The 21,595-nt window shown below is 41.0% G+C and overlaps 1 protein-coding gene across 7 annotated transcripts in view; it reads left to right on the top strand.

The window, feature by feature from the left end:
* The first annotated feature begins 371 nt into the window (after positions 1-371).
* Positions 372-21,595, top strand: part of Cep295 (centrosomal protein 295) — a 53,075-nt gene continuing 31,851 nt past the window's right edge. For 4 of the 7 annotated variants that reach the window (XM_069989509.1, XM_069989506.1, XM_069989510.1 and 1 more), the window contains exons 1-8: positions 372-622; positions 8,064-8,197; positions 8,819-9,019; positions 10,269-10,393; positions 11,627-11,720; positions 16,022-16,117; positions 18,375-18,515; positions 20,838-21,021. In XM_069989509.1, coding sequence (XP_069845610.1) covers positions 517-622; positions 8,064-8,197; positions 8,819-9,019; positions 10,269-10,393; positions 11,627-11,720; positions 16,022-16,117; positions 18,375-18,515; positions 20,838-21,021 — 1,081 coding nt within the window. In that variant the 5' untranslated portion in view covers positions 372-516. Of the gene's footprint in view, positions 623-6,975; positions 7,046-8,063; positions 8,198-8,818; positions 9,020-10,268; positions 10,394-11,626; positions 11,721-16,021; positions 16,118-18,374; positions 18,516-20,837; positions 21,022-21,214; positions 21,252-21,595 lie in introns of those variants that run through there. The other 3 variants (XM_069989507.1, XM_069989511.1, XM_069989512.1) reach the window with 3 other exon arrangements.

Raw genomic sequence — 21,595 nt, 5'->3', positions numbered from 1 at the left:
TGTGCCAGCGCCGGGCCCTGAGCCGCAGTGCCTGCGGGGTGCCGGGGCCTTCCTGGGAACCGCCGCACACCAGCCACCGCTTCCACCCGAGGACGTCCGGGTCACGCCCCGAGCCCGTCACAAGGGCGCCGGCCGCCACGGCGAGCTGGCGGCTCGCGCGGTCAGCTCGGTCCTGGGGAGGCCGAGATGGAAGGATCGCGGCTGGAGGTCAGCCCGGGCGGGAAAGTTCATGACACTCTTGTCCCCAACTAACCAGCAAAGGAGAGCTGTGCTCACCCGTGGAGAGCTAGCACGGAGCCAGGCCCCGGGCTCAAGCACCAAGACCGGCAAAGAAGGGGCCGAGCGCGTTCCCGATCCCGGCCTGTGAAAGGAATAAAGGGCCGCTACGTAAGGCTGCGTGCGCGCGCACGCACGCGCGCCCAGGCGCGCACCGGGCCGCCGCGCACTTCCGGGCGGCCTCAGGACTGCGAACCGAGCGAGTTCCCGCGGCTGGTCCCGCCATTGGCGGGCGTTTGAATGGCGGAAGTGACGAGGGCCGAGCGATGGCCGCCCCTTAGATACGCAAACGGCTGCCGGGAAGCTGAGCGGTGCGGACTGCTGCGGGAGCCCGCCTGCTGCCCGGGTGAGTGCTGCCGCCGCCCGCCCACGGAGCCTCGGCCCTGGCCGCCCGCGGGCTCGGTTGCGGCTGGACGGCGGCCGGGGGGTGGGGGTGGGGGCGCGGGGTCCGGACGGACGGCGGGAGCGCGGGGTCCGAACGCCCGGACGGACTGCGGGAGCGCGGGGTCCGGACGCCCAGACGGACGGACGGACGGACGGACGGCGGGAGCGCGGGGTCCGGACGCCCGGACGGACGCCTGGCCTCTCCCCTGCCCCCGCCTCCAGGCTTCCCGCCTCAGTGCGGTGGTCCTTTAAGAGCGCTGCGTAAAGTCATGTTTTGCAAAGAGCGACCTTTAATCCCTTTGGTTATAGACATACACAGTATGTAATTATACATGCACATCCTGTCACTCAGCCTCTGGAACGGCAACCATGAGCCTAACATTAGTGTGAGGCAGTCTTAGGCTCATTAAGTCTCAGTCGTTCGTTTAACCCGCTGTGGCAGATAGCACTCCCCTGATAGAGCTTAAGAAAGCCATACCAACAAGATTAAGTGACTTGGCTAGTGCCTGCTAATTAGTGGGCAAGGTTGGTTAATTAGTCCACCTTGTCTGAGTTTAGTGTTTTGTGATTACCACGTGTCAGAAATCTTCTAGATGAAATTTTGCAAGGTAAGTAGAATTTTAATTTTGACAGCAGCAAGTAATTTCTTACTAAGTAATTTCCTCATAAATGAGCAACTTAAGGAAGTAGCACCAGCAGTAAGAATAATTGATATGTATAGAAAGGAGTAATGGAAATAGAAAATAACACTTGATACAGTGACTGGTTTGCACAATTTTCAGTGGTTGATAAAAATAAACAATGGGCAAAAGAGATGAGAAATATGACTTTATAAGGCCGGTACTATCTATCCATCAATTACTAGGGGAAGAAATAATTATAGTAGAGAAGCCTGGTAAGGCATTGTCTTAACTAACCTATCAAAACTTACATCATCATACAGACATCACATACCTCCTGATAAGTATATTATGACTTTGTGCAGTATTTTAAAAAAAATTTTTTTTCCAGTACTGGAGGACCTGAACTTGTTAGGCAAGTTCTTTACCACTTAAGCCACAACCCTCTATTTTGTTGTTGTTGTTGTTCTGCTACTAGGGCTTGAATTTGGTGCCTGGACACTGCCTCTTACTTTTTTTCACTCAAGGCTGGCACTCTACCACTTGGGTCACAGCGCAAGTGACTTTTTGGTAGTTTATTGACTGTAAGAACTCAACAGACTTTGCTTCCTAGACTGGTCTAGGCAAAAAATTAAATATTTTTTTTACCCCAGGTTTTAGCATGGTAGAAAGCAAAGAGCCATTTCACATGAGGCAAGCAAATTCTTCTCTTGGCTCTGCCAAGAGGGCAGGTCCATTAACACAGAGGCCTTTATTTCTTTCATGTATAATATGAAGACAAATAACTGACACCTTAAGTACTGTTACCAAAGCCTTTACCAATTCATTTTACCAATATCACATCAGTATGACTCATTGGAACAGTTTTTAAATACAAACATCATAATCCTGTTGAAATAGTGATACTTTAAGTGAATTAAGACACTGAATGTGTCGTCCAAAACTAAGCACCTATGTAATTGCTTCATGGAGCAAGTTCACAGGCATAAAATGGTATATAAGGTCATCTGTGTCTTCATTGAAGTTACACTGAGATGGAGAATTCACTGGAAAAGTATTGGCCCACGTTAGGTCACCCTAGGTCATATTCTGTTTGTGCCTAATTGAACACAATGTGCATTTATAGTATGTGAAAATGTTATTAATTATTGTAATTGAAAGGATCCTTCACATCCATCCCAGGGGACCACCCCGAGGCAAGCAGGCACATAAGAAAGTTAATTATAAGGTTTATTAGAGGGGCCATAATTCCCAGGAGCGGAAGCACATGGCAGGTAGTTTTGGGGGGGAGGACATGTAGGTGCATGCTCAGGTGGGTCTGGGTGGAGCCAGCTGTAGGGCCTGGGAGGAGCTCAGGTATGGGTGGAGCTGAGAACCAAAGATTAGCATAATGCTAACATTTCCCCATTTTGTTGTTTAATAAAAATAGGGGTACCAGGCCATGGGTGTGGGGGGAGGTAATGGGTAGAGATCATTTCTTCTGGAGCTACTTCCTGCTGTAAAGGGGTGAAGTAGTCAGGGGTCCCTGCTTCATTGCTCAGCCGAGCACTGTCCAAGAGCCATTTTGCCTGACAGTTTGGTTGGTAAAGGTCCTCATCTTCTCCATGACAATAGTTATCTAAAATGCAAGACACAATTAATAAAAGGCAAAAATTGCTGTTAGTAGCCCAAGAGAGAAATATGCCATGAAAGGATTTATTTCCAGAAGGGGCTATCAAAGACCTGAAATTGCCTTTTCTGTCTCAGATTAGAGATACAGCATGGTACCTGACTCCTGGCATCCTTGGAGGGGGGAGTAAGACTTTTCCTGCTTTGGGATTACAGTAACTTGAGGAGGAGGTAGCAGAGATATTTAAAGATACCAGAGCCAGTGGGTATCATGGGTTCTTTTGGCTTCTTCCTGCTAGCCTGGGAGTATCAAGGAGTCCCCTAGAGCTGGGGGTCTTTAGAGTCTGGGTCTGTGCTGGGCAAGGCAGGGCAATATAAGTGATGTTTCCAGTTGCCTATAGTAACAGGATGGCCTTGACTTGTTCCCAGGTGGTGCCCTGGATGGGGGATGTTATCCTGTTAAAAGAAACTTTTGAAAGGTCAGACAAAAAGCTGACAAGGTAACAAGGTCAGTTAACATAAATGATATAGGAGAACACCCATTGGCCATGGGCCAGAAGCATTCCATTTGGAGTATAAGCCCAGTTGTGGCTTATTACAAGAAAGGAGGAATAACTGGACTCAGGGCAGGAAGGGGGTGTCTAGGGTATTCTTGGCACCTGGGTAGGGGAGAGCATAATGGGCTGGTTGGGAGTACCAGGCAGAGGCTACTGTAAATACAAATAGCAGGTAACAAAGGCAAGACAGTAATTTTCTGTCCAGTTAGAAAGTAGACAGGCATGGACATTAGGTGAGCAAGCAACTATTTTTCTTGATCTCCTGGCTCTGATTAAAAGGGCAAGTGTAAAGTGACTCCATTTAGGATGTCATCTCTTATTCCTCTCCATTTTCCATTGTCAGGACTGACTTTGTCCTGGGGGGGGGGGGGGGGTTCCTCAGCATTCGTTGTTGGGATAGCTTGTCCCAGCTGGCATTCACAGGGTGTGCACTCAAGGCTGTCCCTGAGCACTTCTACTCCAGGCTAATGCTCTACAACTTAAGAATTACAATACCGTTTTCAACATGCAGCTGGATACTTGGAGGTGAGAGTCTCTTGAGCCAGCTTCCAGCCTGGCTCTTTACTAATTAGTCAGGAGATGGAGTTGTGCGTGGGCTGGCTTTGAACTGTGGCAAAAGGAGTCTTTGTCACAAAAGCCCTTTTTATTGCCAGTTAAAACAACAAGGAGATCAATGGAGATAGAGGTTACCTATAACTTGTTAACAGTTTGACTAACAATTACTTGCCATAACTTGCCATAATTACTTGTAATAACATCGCAGTAGATATTTTTAAACTGCAACTGATTGGCATTCTAAGTACTGCCCATTGCCCCTGGGCAGCCTGTTTAAAATGGCTTATATTCAACAGTTAATTTTTAACAGATGTACAGACCTTTTCTTGGGCTATAGTAGCATAGGCTGTTTAGCACTATGGTTTGCAGAAGCATTTTTCTGGATGGTTGAGGAACCTGATCTCTAGTGACACCAAGAATGCCTACCTGTGTAGGCCTTTAGACAGATCTCAACAGGGACCTAACCTCAGGTCTACAAACTTTCTTTCCTTGGCAGATGAATTTATATGGCTGGTGCCAGTTCAAGTCACTGCCATTTAGGACTTTGAGCAGATACAGGGGGGTTGGGATTTAAATTATCCCTCACATTTTACAACCTTAGCGTTTACTACCCACTATCACAGATGACTGGCAAGTTCTTGCCCAGTTAGACAGATATGGGCATTAGGAAAGCATGCTTACAAACTTATCTTCCCATGACCTCCTGGCTCTGATCAGCTTTTGAAGGGCCAAGCACAAGTGACTCCAGGATCTGACACCATTTTTGCTGTCCATGTGGTTGTTTGTAATTGCCTCTGGATGTTGAAACATTGCCGGGGTCCCCAGAGTGCCTTTCTCCAGGCTGGGATAAATGCATCTTTGGCATTCTCCTTGGTCGGTTGCTGGACTTGAACTCAGCGTTTGAGTGCTATCCCTCAGCTCTCCAGGTCAAGGCTAGCACTCTGCCACTTTGAATTCTAAAGCAACTCTACTTTTCAGTACTCTGCTGGCAGATTAGAGATGACAGTCTCACAGGGACCTTTCTCTGCCTGGGCTGGTTTCAAACCACAGTTCTCAGATCATTGGGGCCCTTGCGGTGAGTTCTGGGCACTTGGCCAACATTTTGCTCAGAGCAGGGCTTAGTAGCCCACCAAGGCCCAAGTGGCCTTACTATAGAAATACAGAAATTGGAAACCCAGATCTCTGGTCAACTGGTCACTTACCTTGGGGTAGGACTTAATTAGCTGGTGTTGGATGGGCAGCAGGTAGAGGGCTTGGCCAGAAGAAAATTACCTACGTGGTCCAACTCTGGCTGGAGTGTAGGATTGCAGGTTAGGTCCCTGGGCAGCTGGTTGGACCTCACCCGAAGTGGAGCAGGGAGCAAATCCACCAGGGAACTTATCCTCGGTTTTGGCACCAAATGAAAGGCTCCTTCACATCCATCCTGGAACCACCCAGAGGCAAGCAGGCATACGAGAACGTTAATTACAAGGTTTATTAGAGGGACCATATTTCCCAGGAGCTGGAGTACATGGCAGGTGGGGGAGGTGGGGAGAGTGAGGTAGGTGCATGCTCAGGTAGGTCTAGGTGGAGAGGGAGTGGCCAGCTGTAGGGCGGGAATTCCAGGGCTGGGAGGAGCTCAGGTATGGATGGAGCTGAGCACCAAAGATAGACATAATGTTAACGGTAATTAATATTAGTTTTAGTTTAATATTTTATTTTGTGTCAGCTTTGGAAACCAGGGTATCACACATGCTAAGCACATTCTCTACCACTGAGCTACTTTCCAGCTTTTTGGGAGAGAGGAGGGGTTGCTTTTTATTTTTTTCTGGTCAGTCGTGGTGCTTGACTCTGAGCCTGGGCCCTGTCTCTCAGCTCTTCAGCTCAAGGCTAGCATTCTGCCACTTGAGCCACAGCACCACTCCCAACCTTTTCTGTTTATATGGTGCTGAGGAATCAAACCCAGGGCCTCATGCATACAAGGCAAGCACTCTACCACTGAGCCATCTTCCCAGCCCTTGTGTTGTTTTTTGAGAGGTTTTGCTATATATATCAGGTTGGCCTTGAACTCAGAATCCTTCTGCCTGCCTCCTGAGTGCTGAGGTTACATGTGTAAAATTTTTTTTGAATGACAGCCACCATCTTTTAATTATTAAGAATATATCTACAAAAGGAAAATGGATCAAAAACTAGAAGAAGTAATACCAAGACAACAGTAGAAGGTAATATGCATTATACCTGGATAGGGCAAGAATGGATGAGCAGAGCAGCATTTACTAGAAGACTGCATCATGGAAGTGGCAGGCTTCAGCTACTTTCAAAGATTGAAGTGTGCAGGAGTATAGCTTGTCATAGTAAAGAGGCCTGAGAAAGAGACTTAAGATAAAGTCATGATGCCAGCACCAGTGGCTCACACCTGTAATCCTAGCTACTCAGGAGGCTGAGATCTGAAAATCACAGTTCAAAGTGAAAATCCCCAGTGTGAAAGTAGAAATACATCTGGTTCATCTAAATACCACATCCAAATGAATTATTCTAATAGAAGTGAGTATTGTTTTATTTTTTGTTTTTTGTTCTTGTCATGGGACTTGAACTCTGTCCCTAAGCTTATTTGCTCAAGATTAAACCAATACCACTTGAGCCACAGCTTCACTTCCATCTTTTTTACACTTGCGCCCCAGCTTCACTTCCATCTTTTTTAATGATTAATTGGAGATGACTAATTTTGATGATTAATCTTTCATCCTGGAACAGTGATTTTTGCTTATAATCCCAGTTACTCAAGAGACTGAGATCTGTGGATCACACTTCAAAGCCAGCCCAGGAAAAAAGTCCTCATGAGATTCTTATTTCCAACTAACCACTTAAAAACTGGAAATGGTGCTGTGGCTTAGAGTGGTAGAGCGCTAGCCTTGAGCAAAAGAGCTCAGGGACAGTGCTCAGGTCCTGTGTTCAAGCCTCATGACTGACAAAAAAAAGTGTCTTTCCTCTCACAGACTTTTCTACACAAGCTGGATTTGAACTGCAATCTTCAGAGCTCAGCCTCTTGAATAGCTAAGCTTGCAGGTATGAGCCATCGGTGCCCAGCCTAATAGAGGTTTATAAAGATACCTTTGTAATTATTAAAGAATAATTTGCTGTAGAATAAGCCCATGGGATTGCTGCAGTTATGAGATGCAGTGATGCTTGGCACTCCAATTATTTACAACAGACCCAGCAGATGGATATAGCTCAGCTTGCTTGTTCAGCTGGAGTTCTAGACCACTTGAGCCTTCATTTCTGCTTTTTGTAGGTTATTTTGGAGAAGGAGTTTCTTAGACTTTTCTGCCAACCCCAGTGTTGGCTTCATACTGAGATCCTCTGTCTCAGCCCTTTGATTAGCTACAGTTATAAATGTGAGCCAGCCACATTGGACTTCTGCTTTTTCATTCAAATGAAGTAAACTGAAAATGCCAACAGGAGTAAGTCAGGTCTCAGATAATCTAGGTAAATAGTATGAGACAAACCTTTCTGTTTCATTCTTTACTTCTTTTTAACCATTGTTCTGAGATCCCAAAGGCTGGATTTATAATTATTAGTAAATAAGCTGGCTCTTTCTTGTTTTACCCCCGCCCCATTATTTTACTTGTATGTGCATAGCCGTTTTTTTGGGGGGGGGGGGTTTGGTCAGTCATGGGGATTGAACTTGGGGCCTGGGCACTGTCCTTCAGTTCAAGTGCTCTACCACTTGAGTCACAGAGCCACTTCCAGTTTTCTGGTGGTTTATTGGAGATAAGAGTCTCACGGACTTTCCTGCCTGAGCTGGCTTTGAACTGAGATCCTCAGATCTCAGCCTCCTGAGAAGCTAGGATTACAGACGTGAGCCTTTTAACTGTCATAAGTATGAATATGAATTTTTTAAATTATTTTAATCTCTGCTACCCTATTCAATAATTATCCAATAATCTTTTCTTTGTGGAAAGTGAACTTAGGGCCTCACACTTGCTAGACCAGAGCTCTATTTCAGCCACAGTTCCAGCTCAATATTTGATCTCTTTATAGGTATTTTTATTTTCTTTCAATTCAGATCATTTATATTTTTCAGATCATTTATATTTAAAATACACAGAAATGAAGAGAAAAGTAGTGAATGCTGGAAAGCTGAGATTAAGTCCTAATGAGGAAGCTTGCATTTTGAAGGAAGATTATGAAAGAAGACGAAAACTAAGATTGCTACAGGTATGATTTATTGGGATTTATTTTAACTTCTTTATGTTCCTCAAATAATGTGTTTCACATTGGAGTGTTTAAATGAAATACTTCACTTAAGTGTTTTTTTTATATAAGAGCACTGGTTCTTGTGTATTAACCAGGTTTGGAACATTTTGAAAAAAAATGGTAAGTAGATTAGAGATGAGTTGGAGGGTAGATGTGAACTCAATAATTCCAGAAAATAATTCCAGTTTAAATGATCTGAAGTTGGCAGAAATTAAAATAGGAAGTTTAGATTGACTTTGAAGAAAATATATTGGAAAGATTATTGGCTTTGTTATTAGATGATTTCTCAGGAAATTATAGATTATTATCCTGTTCTGGCAGTGGAGAATAAGAATGGAGTCTTTGTGAAGTACGCTTTAGATGTGATTGTGTCTAGAATTGGAGATGTTGTCCACTAGAAATGGAGCTTTTGTCTGGCTGTCAGAGCTCTTCTGAGCCCTGAATTTTTTTTCTCATATTACTATCTTAGCCTCTTATAGATTGTTAAGATGGTAATGCCTGTTCCTCTAGGGGTTTAGAGTCAAGTGTAAAAACCAAAATTAAGAGACTTGGGGAGCTTTGTACTCAATACTCATCTTCCAGGTTCGAGAGCAAGAAAGGGACATCGCCTTACAGATAAGAGAAGACATAAAGCAGAGGAGGAACGAGCACTTCACTCGTTTGGCAGAGGAGCTCAGGGCACAATGGGAAGAAGCCCAAACTCAGAAAATACAAAACTTGGAAAAATTGTATTTGGCAAGTTTAAGAGAGATGGGAAAGGGACATCGGCAAGCCAAGGAAAATGTGAGTGAGCTTATTTGACTACTTCATTGGTTGTAGCAGTGATATTTTGTCAGAGTAAATGATAATTGTGTAATGTTTGTAGATCTGTGTATTTTGAATTTTCTTTGAGCAGCCTCAGGCAACTTCTTTTGCTTAATATAACTTGAAAATAATACTATGTGCATTTCTTAGTAAATCATATCAAGTAAAATACTTCTTCCTATGATGCTAGAATTAGCATTCTTCTCTTCCATATTTTCTCCATTTGTGTAAATCAAGCAATAACTTTTTTAATCAAAACTTCTTAAGCATTTTGGACAGATTCCAATTTAGATTTCCAATTTTAGTACCATTCTTGATATGTTGAGTATCTGGGTGAACATAAACACACTTACATTTCATATTTAGGTAGAAAAACTGTTTGATAACAGAATGGCAAAAGAGTTTATTCCCTTTTTAAGGCTGTTCCTTGACTTTTATTTGTTTATTGTCACTTATGGTTAGAAAATAGTATGCTTCTTAGCCTCAGTTACACAGTAAACAGGCTGGTTCCAAGGAAGACGAATCTGTGGTAATGTTTAGTAGAAAAAACAAATATCTTTAAGCAGCCTATTTTTTCATCTATCTTTTTAGTAATAGCCCTAGGTTCTGACATTAGATTTTTGTGGCTTTGATGTCAAGATTTTGCACTATTAACTTTTGTGCTTTAGCTAATCAGGAGGCTGAGATCTGAGGATTGCAATTTGAAGCCAGCCCTGGCAGAAAAGTCCACGAAACATGACTCTTGTCACCAGTTACAGCCAGAAGTGGAAGTGTGGCTCAGGTGGTAGAATGCCAGCCTTGAGCAAAAAAAGCCAAGCGAGAGAAGCTGAGGCCTATAGTTCAAGCCTCTATACCAGCACACACACACCACTCACACACACTCTCTCACACACACACACACACACACAAAAAACACTTTGTACTTCTGTGCAGTTTTCTCCAACCTTGGTCATTTCAGTGGCACTGAATGGTTTTTCCCTGGCCGAGAGACACCCAAGTATTACTGTATATTTAGCATGTTATCTTGTTTGAACTCTGTTAGCTTGCTTCTGTTTGTCCTTGCTTCTGTTGTAGCCTATGATTGGTGATATTATTATTATTATTATTATGCTTTGGGAGGTACTGGGTAGCATGAGGGCAGAGTTGACAAAAATAAGTAATGTCTATACTGATATGAAATATAGATGCATTTGTTTAACATGACATTTTAAGTAATATGTACTTTTAGCAACCAGATTTGGATGCTGTGGCACGGCGAGCAGCAGAAAGGAAGAAAAAAGCAGAAGTGAGACATAGAGAAGCCCTGAAATTACAGAAAATTCAAAAAGAAATGTCTCTGAAACAGAAAACCTGGTAGTGTAATTTTTACCATATTATTTTCAACCGAAGTTAACATTGTTGAAAAAAGAGTACATATGATATTGTGTGGGCTAGGAATGTGGTTCAGTGGTAGAGTGCTTGCCTAGCATGCCTGAAGCCCTGGGTTTGATTCTTCATTACCACATAAACAGAAAAGGCTGGAAGTGGCGCTATGGCTCAAGTGGTAGAATGCTAGCCTTGAGCAAAGAAGCTCGGGGACAGAGCCCAGGCCCTGAGTTCAAGCCCCAGGACTGGCAAAAAAGATATTATGTAAGCCTATTACGTAAAAGTCATATAGTGTATCCACTGCATTATTAAAGTACATTTAAAACAGTGCAGTGGGGGAAAGGTTTACTTGTGATAACTGATGAGTATTGCCATGTTGTAGTCTGAACGTTCTGCAAAAATGAACTACTCAGATTGTAAGGTAGCCAAAATCTAAAATCTGTCTGTCTCTGATGTAAAAGGGAAATAAAATTGATGCGATTAAGAATGTTAGGACAATGGGTTAGGCTCGATGGGTGACAATGTTATCAGACACCTTGTACTCATGTACTGTTTTGTAGAATGGGAACTTCTTTGTACAACTACTTAAAGATCTAATAATTTTTAAAAATGTTAAAAAAAAAAAACAACATTAGGACAGGTTGTAGACCTTGTGGATGTCATTAGGTTGGTTTTCTTTGTTTTGGGGGTTTTCTTCATGTTTTAAAAATGGAGGAATCTAGCCAGGCACCAGTGGCTCATGCCTATAATCCTAGCTACTCAGGAGGCTGAGATCTGAGGATTGCAGTTCAAAGCCAGCCTGGGCAGGAAAGTCCGTGAGTCCAATAAACCACCAGAAAACTGGAAGTGGTGCTGTGGCTCAAGTGGTAGAGCACTTGCCTTGAGCTGAAGAGCTCAGGAACAACGCCCAGGCCCAGAGTTCAAGCCCCATGACTGACAAAAAAAAAAAAGAAGAGTCTGTTATGGTGTCTGATGGTCAGTTTGTACAGTGGCCCATCTTACTTGACATGTACTTTGTAACTGTTCTAAAGAGTACTAGATGTTTGCGAATATGTGGTAGAGTTTTCCGTAGATTGGCCTCTTCCAGTTGGTAATGTCCACTATGGATGGACTTGTTATATAGTGTGCTAAGCCGGTAGGCTCAGGCTAGAGTCTATGCCTTTGATGTTTCTAACTCTGATAGAACCTGAGAGATTAAGTGATGATCTCTTGTTTTTTAAGGCATATAAATGCTCGGAAGGAAGCATTGCTTGTGGAAAAGGAGAGATCTGCCAAAATTACAAGCCTGCCAATTCCTCCACCAGCTCCTTTTGAGGTAAATTACTTTGAGCTCTGAGACGAATTAGTTCATAATAATTCATGATGTTTAAATTTTATTAGAGTTTATCATTTGTTTAAACTTAAATCTTTAGCTGAGCACAAGTGGATCATTCTTGTGATCCTAGTTACTCAGAAGGCTGAGATCTGAGGATCATGGGTCAAAGCCAACCTGGGCAAGAAAGTCGATGAGACTTCTACTTCCAATTAATCACTAAAAAGCCAGAAATGGATTGTAGCTCAAGTGGGATGGAGTGCTAATCCCAGGGACAAATGCACAGACCCTGAGTTGAAGCCCCAAGACTAGCACAAAAACAAAACAAAACTTAATCTTTAATTGTGTAAGTAACATTTGAGTGTATCTGGAGTATATGTGCATACACGTAAAATATAATTCTTTCTGAGGGACAAGGACAAAGGGAAGACTAAGTATGGATGATGAATAATTGTGCACTACATTATAACTATATAGGAAAATGGCATAAAGAATCTCTGAGAGCCATAGATCTGCTAACATGGAGATGAATGAGGATCAGTGATTAAAACAGCTTATTTACATCTATGAAAGTAGAACAGTGAGACTGGTGGAGGATGTGTTGGAAAGGGGAAATAAGGGAGAGTGGAGGAGGTGAATATGGGGATGTTGTATTCATGTATGGAAATGTTACCATGAAAAATCCCTTGTATAACTAATGTATACCGGTAATAATCTTACTCCTGATATGTAGACTTAAAAAAAAGCAATACTTGGGCTAGGAAGGTGGCTCAGTGTTAGAGTGCTTGCCTTGCATGCATGAGGCCCTGGGTTCGATACCTCAGCACCACATAAGCAAAAAGAAAAAAGCTGGAACTGGTGCTGTGGCTCAAGTGGTAGAGCGCTAACCTTGAGCTGAAGAGCTGAGGGACAGCGCCCAGGCCTAGAATTCAGGCCCCACGACCAGACCCAAAAAAATAATAATAATAAAAAAGGCAATACTTATTCATATATTGCCTAGTATTGCTCAATTTGGTGATAATTTTGATGTATAAATATGTGGGTGTGCACGGATATGTACAGACACTGAATCTTGAATGCATGGCCTCATGTTCTTACTTGGGTTTTTCACTCATGGCTACTGCTCTGCCTCTTGAGCCACATATATCCAGGGGTTTTTTGCCAGTTAATTGGAGATAGAGTCTTTTTCTGTCCATATTGGCATATTGTCTATATTCTGTAATGCTCAAGTCTCAGCCTTCTGAGTAGCTCAGATTACAGGCATGGGCCCCAGCACCTTCCTAGAATTGATGGTAATTTAACCTTTAAAATGCAGCCCCAGTTTTGGGAAGAGAGAGAGAGAGTGTGTGTGTGTGTGTGTGTGTAGTATGTCCATTTATGCCTTTATTTTTCTGGAAGTACTGGCCATTAGGAATTGTGAATTAAATCTTATTTTTATTCCAATTACATAAAGAAGTCGTTTGGTGGTTTTTGGGGTTTTTTGTTTTTTGTTGTTTTTTTTTTTTTTTGCTTGCGTATATATGTGTACGTTTGTATGTGCACATGTATGGCAGTCCTGAGAGGCTTGAACTCAGGGCCTGAGCTCTGTCTCTGAGCTTTTTTGCTCAAGGTTAGCACTCTGCCACTTGAGCCACAGCTCCACCTCTGGCTTTTTGGTAGTTAATTGGAGATAAGAAATTCATGGACTTTTCTGCCCGTGATGGTTTTGAACTGAGATCCTTTGATCTCAACATCCTGAATAACTAGGATTACAAGCATGAGCCACTGTGCTTGGCTGGTTTGGTTTTGGTTTGTTTTGGTTTGCTTTGGTTTTGAAGCATTGACTTTAAAAGTTACTGAGTGGCTAGATGCCTGTGGCACATTCCTGTAACCCTAGCTACTCAGGAGATTGAGACCCTGAGGATCATATTTCTGAAGCTAGCCTGGAAGTAAAGTTTGTGAAACTTATCTCCAATAATAAATTACCAAGAAGTTGGAAGTGGAAACTGGCTCAAATGGTAAAGTGTTAGTGTTGAGCAAAAGAAGCTCAGGAATAATGCCCAGGCCCTGAGTTCAAGCTCCAGGCTGGTACCAAAAAAAAACTACCAAGATCTTTTGTGGAGTGGAACATTCTTCTCTGATATAAGTTAGTGTATTATTATTATCTCTGAATTTCTTCTTTGTAATTTCATTTTCTTTCTGTTCTTTCGTGATTTCTTCCTTCCCCTTTTTCTGGTGGTACAGCAGGTTGCTACAACTCATTTTCAGCTTTGGCCAGATAGTTATCATCTGAAAGCTTGTGCCAGGCTCCATCCCACCATCCCAAAGATTCTGATTTTAATTGGCTTAGTAGAGGGCCGGTTTGTCCCCACTTTCTTAAAGCAGTTCAGACAATAATACTCTAGTTACTGGTTATATTAGTTTTTGTTAATACCACCTTTGTCCCTTTTTCTTAGTATTAGTTCTTTTTTTTTGGTCGGTCGTGAGGATTGAAGTCTGGGCCTGCCTGTGTACTGTCCCTCAACTCTTCACATCAAGACTAGTGCCCTACCACTTAAGCCATAGCCCCATTTATTGTTTCTTTTTTTAAAAAAAATTATTGCTCAGTTTTCTACATTAAAGCTAAATCTGATTCTCAGTCCACTCTTATACTTTTCTTCCTCCAAGCTTGTGTTGAATTTGTGTCAGTGTTTACACTTTGCAGTTTTTACAAGTTTTCTTAGAAATCAGTTAGGACAAAAATTGTCACAATGACCCTATGTTACAAGAAAAACTGTATACCTACTTGAAAAGACAGGCTAGCCTAGTGCAGAAGAAAGTTGGCAGAAGCATTAGCATTTCCTTGTAAATATTTCTTTCATCATGTTATATGTAAATTGTTGTATTATTAGAACCATTCCTTTGAGCTCCTTAAAGGCAGGGACCATTATTTTATTTTACTTTTCAGTATCATCATACAGTAGGTAATTAAGAGATTTTGTGTTTATTTGAGTTAACTAGATGCCAGTGCAAAATGTGATAGACCAAATCTGCTTTTATGACAAAATGTAGGAAAGTAGGAGTAGTAATTTGTCTCAGCTTTGTGAGAATTATTTTGTTCTGAATTAGTATACTTAAATTAATTGGCCAGGGCCCCAACACCAAAACAAAATATGTCATTAAGCATTGAGAAGTGAAACTGATATGCACTACAGTGGAATTTTTATGATTTTTATGGCTCAGTATGGAAAAGACATAATAACATAACAACAGTATGGAAAAAACATAATAGTCTGGGGGCTTTTCTGGTTTTTATTTACATATGCAATACCTTGCCAAGTACAGTAAACTCATGCCTCTAATCCCAGCTACTTTGGAGATAGAGATTCTCAGGATCACAGATTAAAGCCAGCCTATCTCAGTTAATATGTGAGGCAAAATGGTATACATCTATGGTCCCAGCTATCCTGGGAAGCGTTAGGTAGGAGGATTCTGGATGGGAGCAGCCCAGGAAAAAAATGTGAGACATACCCAAAAAATAACTAAAGCAAAAAGGGGCTAGATGTCTGACTGAAGGTCTAGACTAGTTGCTTACCAAGCATGAGGTTCTTGAGTTCAAACCCTAGTACTACCAAAAAGAAAAATCTCATTGGCAATGAAGTTCAGAGGAAGGAAGTATGACTATCTAGCATGTATGAGGCCATGAGCTTAATCCCTAGTGTGAGGTGGGGGGGGGGGGGGGAGTGTATGTGTGTGCGTGTAAAACATCTCTTTAACTTGAAATTTGAAGTGAAGTAAAAGACAGCTAGAAGATGTTTTGAAGTACTGGACATCTAGTACTTCCATAAAAATTTGAAGTAATTTAGCTCTAGTAAAAGGTTTCTTGTAGGATATTTAGCTCATCTCAAATGAGCTTAGCTGATTTTCAATCCATATTCTGTCACTAATGACACAAGGCCATACACTAGGCATGTTACAGAGAAAAGAAATAGGTTTTGGTGTATGGTCCAAGGTTGAGGGACTTAGACACAGTCTGATGTTGTTCTTTACAGTGGCAGAGCTCATTTGGTGAGGAGTGTTACATGGCCAGAATCAAGGAGTGTGCCAGACTGACTTGTATAGCAGCTCTGGAAAAAACTGGTTAATCACTGAGAGGATTAGTCTGCTCCCGAAAGGAGAGCCTCCCAGAGGTTCCACCTGGCCCCCAGTAATGTCTCATAATGGGGACTAAGTGTAAGATTTAGAAGAGGACAAACCATAGCACTAATTAAAACACAATTAGGATCCAGCTGTCAGTGAATGTTAACTCTGTTAATCTGAACATCTATGTTTTATATTCTTCGCAGAACATTGAAATAAAAAAGATTTCTTCAGTGAAAACCAATAGTTCTACCTACCATCATATGTCCACATTTGTGAATAGACAGATGGATACATCAGAGGTGATTGACTTTTTCTTTCTTCTGTGTTCACTGAATTGAGTTATATCATGGTTCTATGTCTAATGTTGCCAGATTTCAAATTTTAAACAGTTTTACTTAAAGCCCATGCTAGCATAATAGGTATAAAGCCTCTTAAATAGGTTTTTGAGTTGTCAGGTGTCTAATGGCTGTTTCACTGGCTCTTTCAAAATAGATTTTCTTGCTCTCATTAAGTGTACAAAATAATGGGTTTTATGATTATCTAAATTTGATTTTAAAAATTTGTATCGTAAATAGTGGTCTTTGTGGTGAAAATTTTAGATTTGTACATGGTAACTATGATAAGTGCTAATTATTACATCACCAAAAGTATATTTTGGTTAATATCTTAATGAATTAATCTTAGTCTTTATATATAAACATATACGTGTATTTTTCAAAATATGATTTTTAATAGTCACTTAGTATTAATCATTGGGTTTATTTAACTCATTATTTTGGGTTTACTTCTTTAAATAATGCACATTTATATCCATATCATTTAAAAGAATAGATTCCTAGAAGAGCAGTTTTTGATTCCTAACTATAATACTTAATGCAGATCATTGAATTGCTTTTTATAAAGTATCTATAAGAATGGCCCTCTTATACACCCTTGTCTGTGGAGGAAGTTATAGCTTAAAAATGATTGCCATCTGGCACTGGTGACTCATGCTACTCAGGAGGCTGAGACCTAAGAATCTTGGTCTGAAGCCTACCTTTTTTTTCCTCCTTTCTGGTCAGGAAAGCCTGTGAGATTCTTACCTACAATTAACCATCACAAAGACGGAAGTGGCTCAAGTATTAGAGCACTAGCTTTGAACAAAAAAGTTCAGAGACAGCACACAGGCCCTGAGTTCAGGCCCTGGAATTGCACCCCCCCCCCAAAAAAAAAATAAAAGATTACCAGCTTCGAGTGACAAATGATACTTTTGTTATTATGACTACTATAGATTTTATTTTTTAATATTTTTATATTTTATATATTTGGCTAGTAGGAAAGTAAGCTATCAATGTAGTATTCATATGGGGTTTAGAATAAAGCAAATATGGGCTGAAGTATGGCCAAAGTGTAGAGAACTTTCCAGTTGCTTAGCATGTGAGGACCTGTGTTAAGTCCCCAGCACTGAAAGAGAAAAAAGGGAAAATAAAGAGAATGCAACAAATAGATATTTTGGCTGACTTCTTAATAGCTGGTGTTAAAGTCAATGTACCAAAGGTAAGTATCATCATTATAGAATGAGCTTCTAAGATTGAAGACTTCACTTACTTAAGATTTATTTAAAATTGCATAATGTTATGATTTCAGTATCTACAGTTTTTGCAGTATTTAAGAGTGATGAAGAAAGACTTTTTTTTCTGCCTCTCCATTCATGTAGGATAATGCTGAAAGTGCTGCATTTGATTTTTGTTGTTATTGATGGTTGTGAGGCTAAACTCACAACCTGGGTGCTGTCCCTGAGCTCTTCAACTCCAGGCGAGTACTCTATCACATGAGCCACAGTGCCACTTCTGGTTTTCTGATGGTTAATTAGAGATGAGAGTCTCATGGAGGTTCTTGCCACCAAGATCCTCAGATCTCAGCCTCCTGAGTAGCTAGGATTATAGGCATGAGCCACAGGTATACACTAGCTTTCTTTTTTTGATAGTCACAATGTCCTATGACCTCTTCAGTTTCAGGCAATGTTGGCTGCAAACCAAAGACAAAAACTGTTTCCCTTAATTACTATGTAATCTTAAATGTTGTAGGTTTTTTACTATCTTTCAGCAATTTTTTTTTTTTTTTTTGGTCCCGTCATAGGGCCTGAACTCTGGGCCTGGGCGCTGTCTCTCAGCTCTTCAGCTCAAGGCTAGCACTCTACCGCTTGAGCCACAGCGCCACTTCCGGCTTTTTTCTTTTTGCTTATGTGGTGCTGAGGAATCGAACCCAGGGCCTCATGCATGCAAGGCAAGCGCTCTACCACTGAGCCACCTTCCCAGCCCTCTTTCAGCAATTTCTTTACTTCAGAAATATTAAGGAATATGTTTGGATGAGTAAAGCTTAATTTGGTTTGAAATTATAAAACTATACTGATTTTGTCCTTTTTTTTATCAATTTGCAGTTGATTAATTGTGGGCCTCTTAATATTTAATTTTAATAAATAGGAAAGTATTTTTAAGGTTATTTTTATTTTTAGCTAATTCTTTGCCTCACAATTTAAAGAAAAAATTATTTAAAATATTCTTGATTGACTGCTAGCCAGATGCTCATTTGGCTGCTGAAAAAGAAGCTACCCGATTGGAAGTACTACAGAGGCAAGCTGCACAAGAAAGAATGGAGCAATTTGAGAAGGCATGTGCACGGGGTTTCCAAGCTATGCAAAAGATCCATTTGGCCCAGGTAAGACTCAACTTCTACTTGTGACTACTACTGGTGGTGTTACAGACCTGATTAGTGAATGAGCTCAAATGGGGAGGATAAGGAAGGATGTTAAATATATCAGATTAATCTGATTTCAAGTTTCCCACTTCCCTTGTCCTGCTAGTTCAAGTTTAGGTTAGATTACGCTGTTCTCACAGTGTATTACTATTCTAAAATTTTACTAATGATTTTCTTAAAGGTTATTTCAATCCCAAAATAACCTGATACTATTAATTACTTTCTGAATATAGTTAATTGTGCATATGTGCTGTATAAATTTAAGGATTCCATTTATTAAATGTTTATTGAGCAAAACAGCAACTGGCTTTGCAGTGTATTGATTAAAAAGTAAATGCAGCAGGGCACTGGTGTCTCACGCCTATAATCCTAGTTACTCAGATAGGTGAGATCTAAGGATTGCAGTTCGAAGCCAGCCGAGGCAGAAAAGTCCCCCTTCAATTACCCACTCAAAAATCAGAAATGGAGCTGTGGTTGAAAGTGGTAGAGTGTTAGCCTTGAGCAATAGGGATAGTGCCCTAGCCCTGAGTTAAGCCCCACAACCTACAAAAGAAAAGTCACAGTCCTGGCTGTCAAAGAGCTCTGAAAAAGCAAATATTGTAGACCAGTAGACCAGGGAACTACGGTTTCGGCCTTACTTATGTTGTGTTGATTCTTGAAACAGAGTAAAAATAATTTGGCCTTACTTATGTTGTTTTGATTCTTGAAACACAGCCTAAAAATAATTCATCCTTAAAAACTTATCCTTGAAATAAAAACATAATTTCATTTTCTGAATTTGACTAATGTACTTGGATATTTTAAATACTCACCTTAGGTATGAGTTTTTAATTCTGTGAAAATTAAATGCTTATTTTTTTAAAAAAATCATTTGATTAACTTGAACAAAATTATGATCATTTTCCTTACAGTTTTGGCTTTCATAAACTGGGTAATTATGACTAATTATGACTGAAATAAAGGAATTATCTTTAGTCTAAGGTTTAAAGCTATAGAAAAAATACATATAAGAAGCAATGGTAAATTGAATTAATTCTTCTATAGCAGTTTTGTGTGGCTGGTGGCTACAACTTGCTAGGATTACTTCTCCTCTTTATTAATTGTTATTTGATCTCAAACAAGTTATTCAGCCTTTCTGAGAACTTTTTCAGGGGCTTTTTAAGGAGATAATGATCTTGTAAAGCCTGTAGGGAATGTGCAAAGTTCACAGTAAATGTTGGTGGTGTAATGATCACTGTTATTTGCTTCCTTTTAGTGAGTTATAGTAGTACACTTACTTAGATAATTTACTGAGATGATTTGAATATTTATGTAAATAAATGTATTCTCATTTGGTTCTTTATCACTTCCACTTTACTATACACTTTGTGCTTCTTACATATGAATGTTTGTTTAACATGGAGTACTCTTAGTACTGGCATACTTCCTTTTCCCTGTCTGAACCATTTTGCTGTGGTTCCTGTTGACTATTTTCCTGATGGGTCTGTTCTGCATTGTGTGTGGCTATGATCTATCTCTCCTGGGTTTATTTTGGTTTTTTCCTTCCCTTACTCTTATGCTTTAGCTGTAATAAACAGTGTGTGTTCTCTAAATACCCCAGGTCTTCCTTGCCATACTTTTGTGCTGCAGTATTTTTTTCCTTTTTACTTCTACTACTTCACTCACATTGACTACTAAATTCTCATTCCACAGACTGAGCAGTCTTCCTGTCTCTCTTCTTAACTTCTCCTGACAACACTGTGCTTAACCTCTCCTGTTAGCTATATTCTAAGCTTACAGAGAGATGCAGACCCCCCATTAGTGATGGAATATTAAGAACATGGAATAACAAGAAGTATCATTGTTAAGCCAGAGTTACTCTGGGTCTTAGTACTTGCCTGTGTATGGAGTACATTGTAGGAGCCATGGCAACTTCATGTTAAAAGTAACTTACTGACTTTCTTCAGAAAGGAGAACAGTAGTTGGCAGACGCTTGAAGCTCTATGATCTGGCCAGAGCTACTCTCTCATAGTAGTAACAAAATCCTACCTGTTGGGCTCACCCACTACATGCTGGGGTTGAGGTTTTTTTCCCCTAGTTTGCTCCCCTATTTGCTGACATTCAGCAAATATTTGTTGAATTCCTAAATTAATTAATGTAATTTTTTGGGTGCAGAACAATGATAAGGGAGAAAAGGAAGCTGTAGGTCCCCTGTTCCTCATAGTTTCCCTACTTGTTTCCCTTGCTGGTTAACATTACTATCCAAAGTTTGACAAAGCTATCAATAATTTCTTTATTCTAAAGAATCAAGAGAAAGTACTGAAAGAACTCAAACAGCTTCAACAAGAGGACTTGGCACGCAGGAGGCAGACGGTGGCCCAGATGCCACCGCAGCTCATTGAGCTTCCATACAAACGAAGTGAGGTGAAAGAAGACTGGCAGAGAGAGCTGGAGGTTGCTTTTGAAGACATGTACAGTGCAGACAGGGGTAAGAGCTGGAGGTTGCTGAACACATTTATGGTCAGACAGGGGTAAGAGCTGGAGGTTGCTGCTGAACACATGTACAGTGCAGACAGGGGTAAGAGCTGGAGGTTGCTGCTGAACACATGTACAGTCAGACAGGGATAAGAGCTGGAGGTTGCTGTTGAAGACATGTACAGTGCAGACAGGGATAAGAGCTGGAGGTTGCTTTTGAAGACATGTACAGTGCAGACAGGGGTAAGAGCTGGCGGTTGCTGCTGAAGACATGTACAGTCAGACAGGGGTAAGAGCTGGAGGTTGCTGCTGAACACATGTATGGTCAGACAGGGGTAAGAGCTGGAGGTTGCTGCTGAACACATGTACAGTCAGACAGGGATAAGAGCTGGAGGTTGCTGTTGAAGACATGTACAGTGCAGACAGGGATAAGAGCTGGAGGTTGCTGTTGAAGACATGTACAGTGCAGACAGGAGTAAGATGTTTTCCACAGATTTTCAACAGTCCTGTTAAATATTTTAGTGGAAAAATAAATCTGTGATGGTAAAGCAGTTCTTATTTTGAAATAAGCTTTCAGTTTGAAAGAG

Source organism: Dipodomys merriami, unplaced genomic scaffold, assembly GCF_024711535.1.
Source record: "Dipodomys merriami isolate MVZ:Mamm:240054 unplaced genomic scaffold, mDipMer1.0.p SCAF_38, whole genome shotgun sequence".
In the NCBI taxonomy this organism is placed as follows: domain Eukaryota; kingdom Metazoa; phylum Chordata; class Mammalia; order Rodentia; family Heteromyidae; genus Dipodomys; species Dipodomys merriami.
The sequence above is the reverse complement of the archived record's forward strand: the minus strand, read 5'-3'. Positions and strand labels throughout refer to the sequence as shown.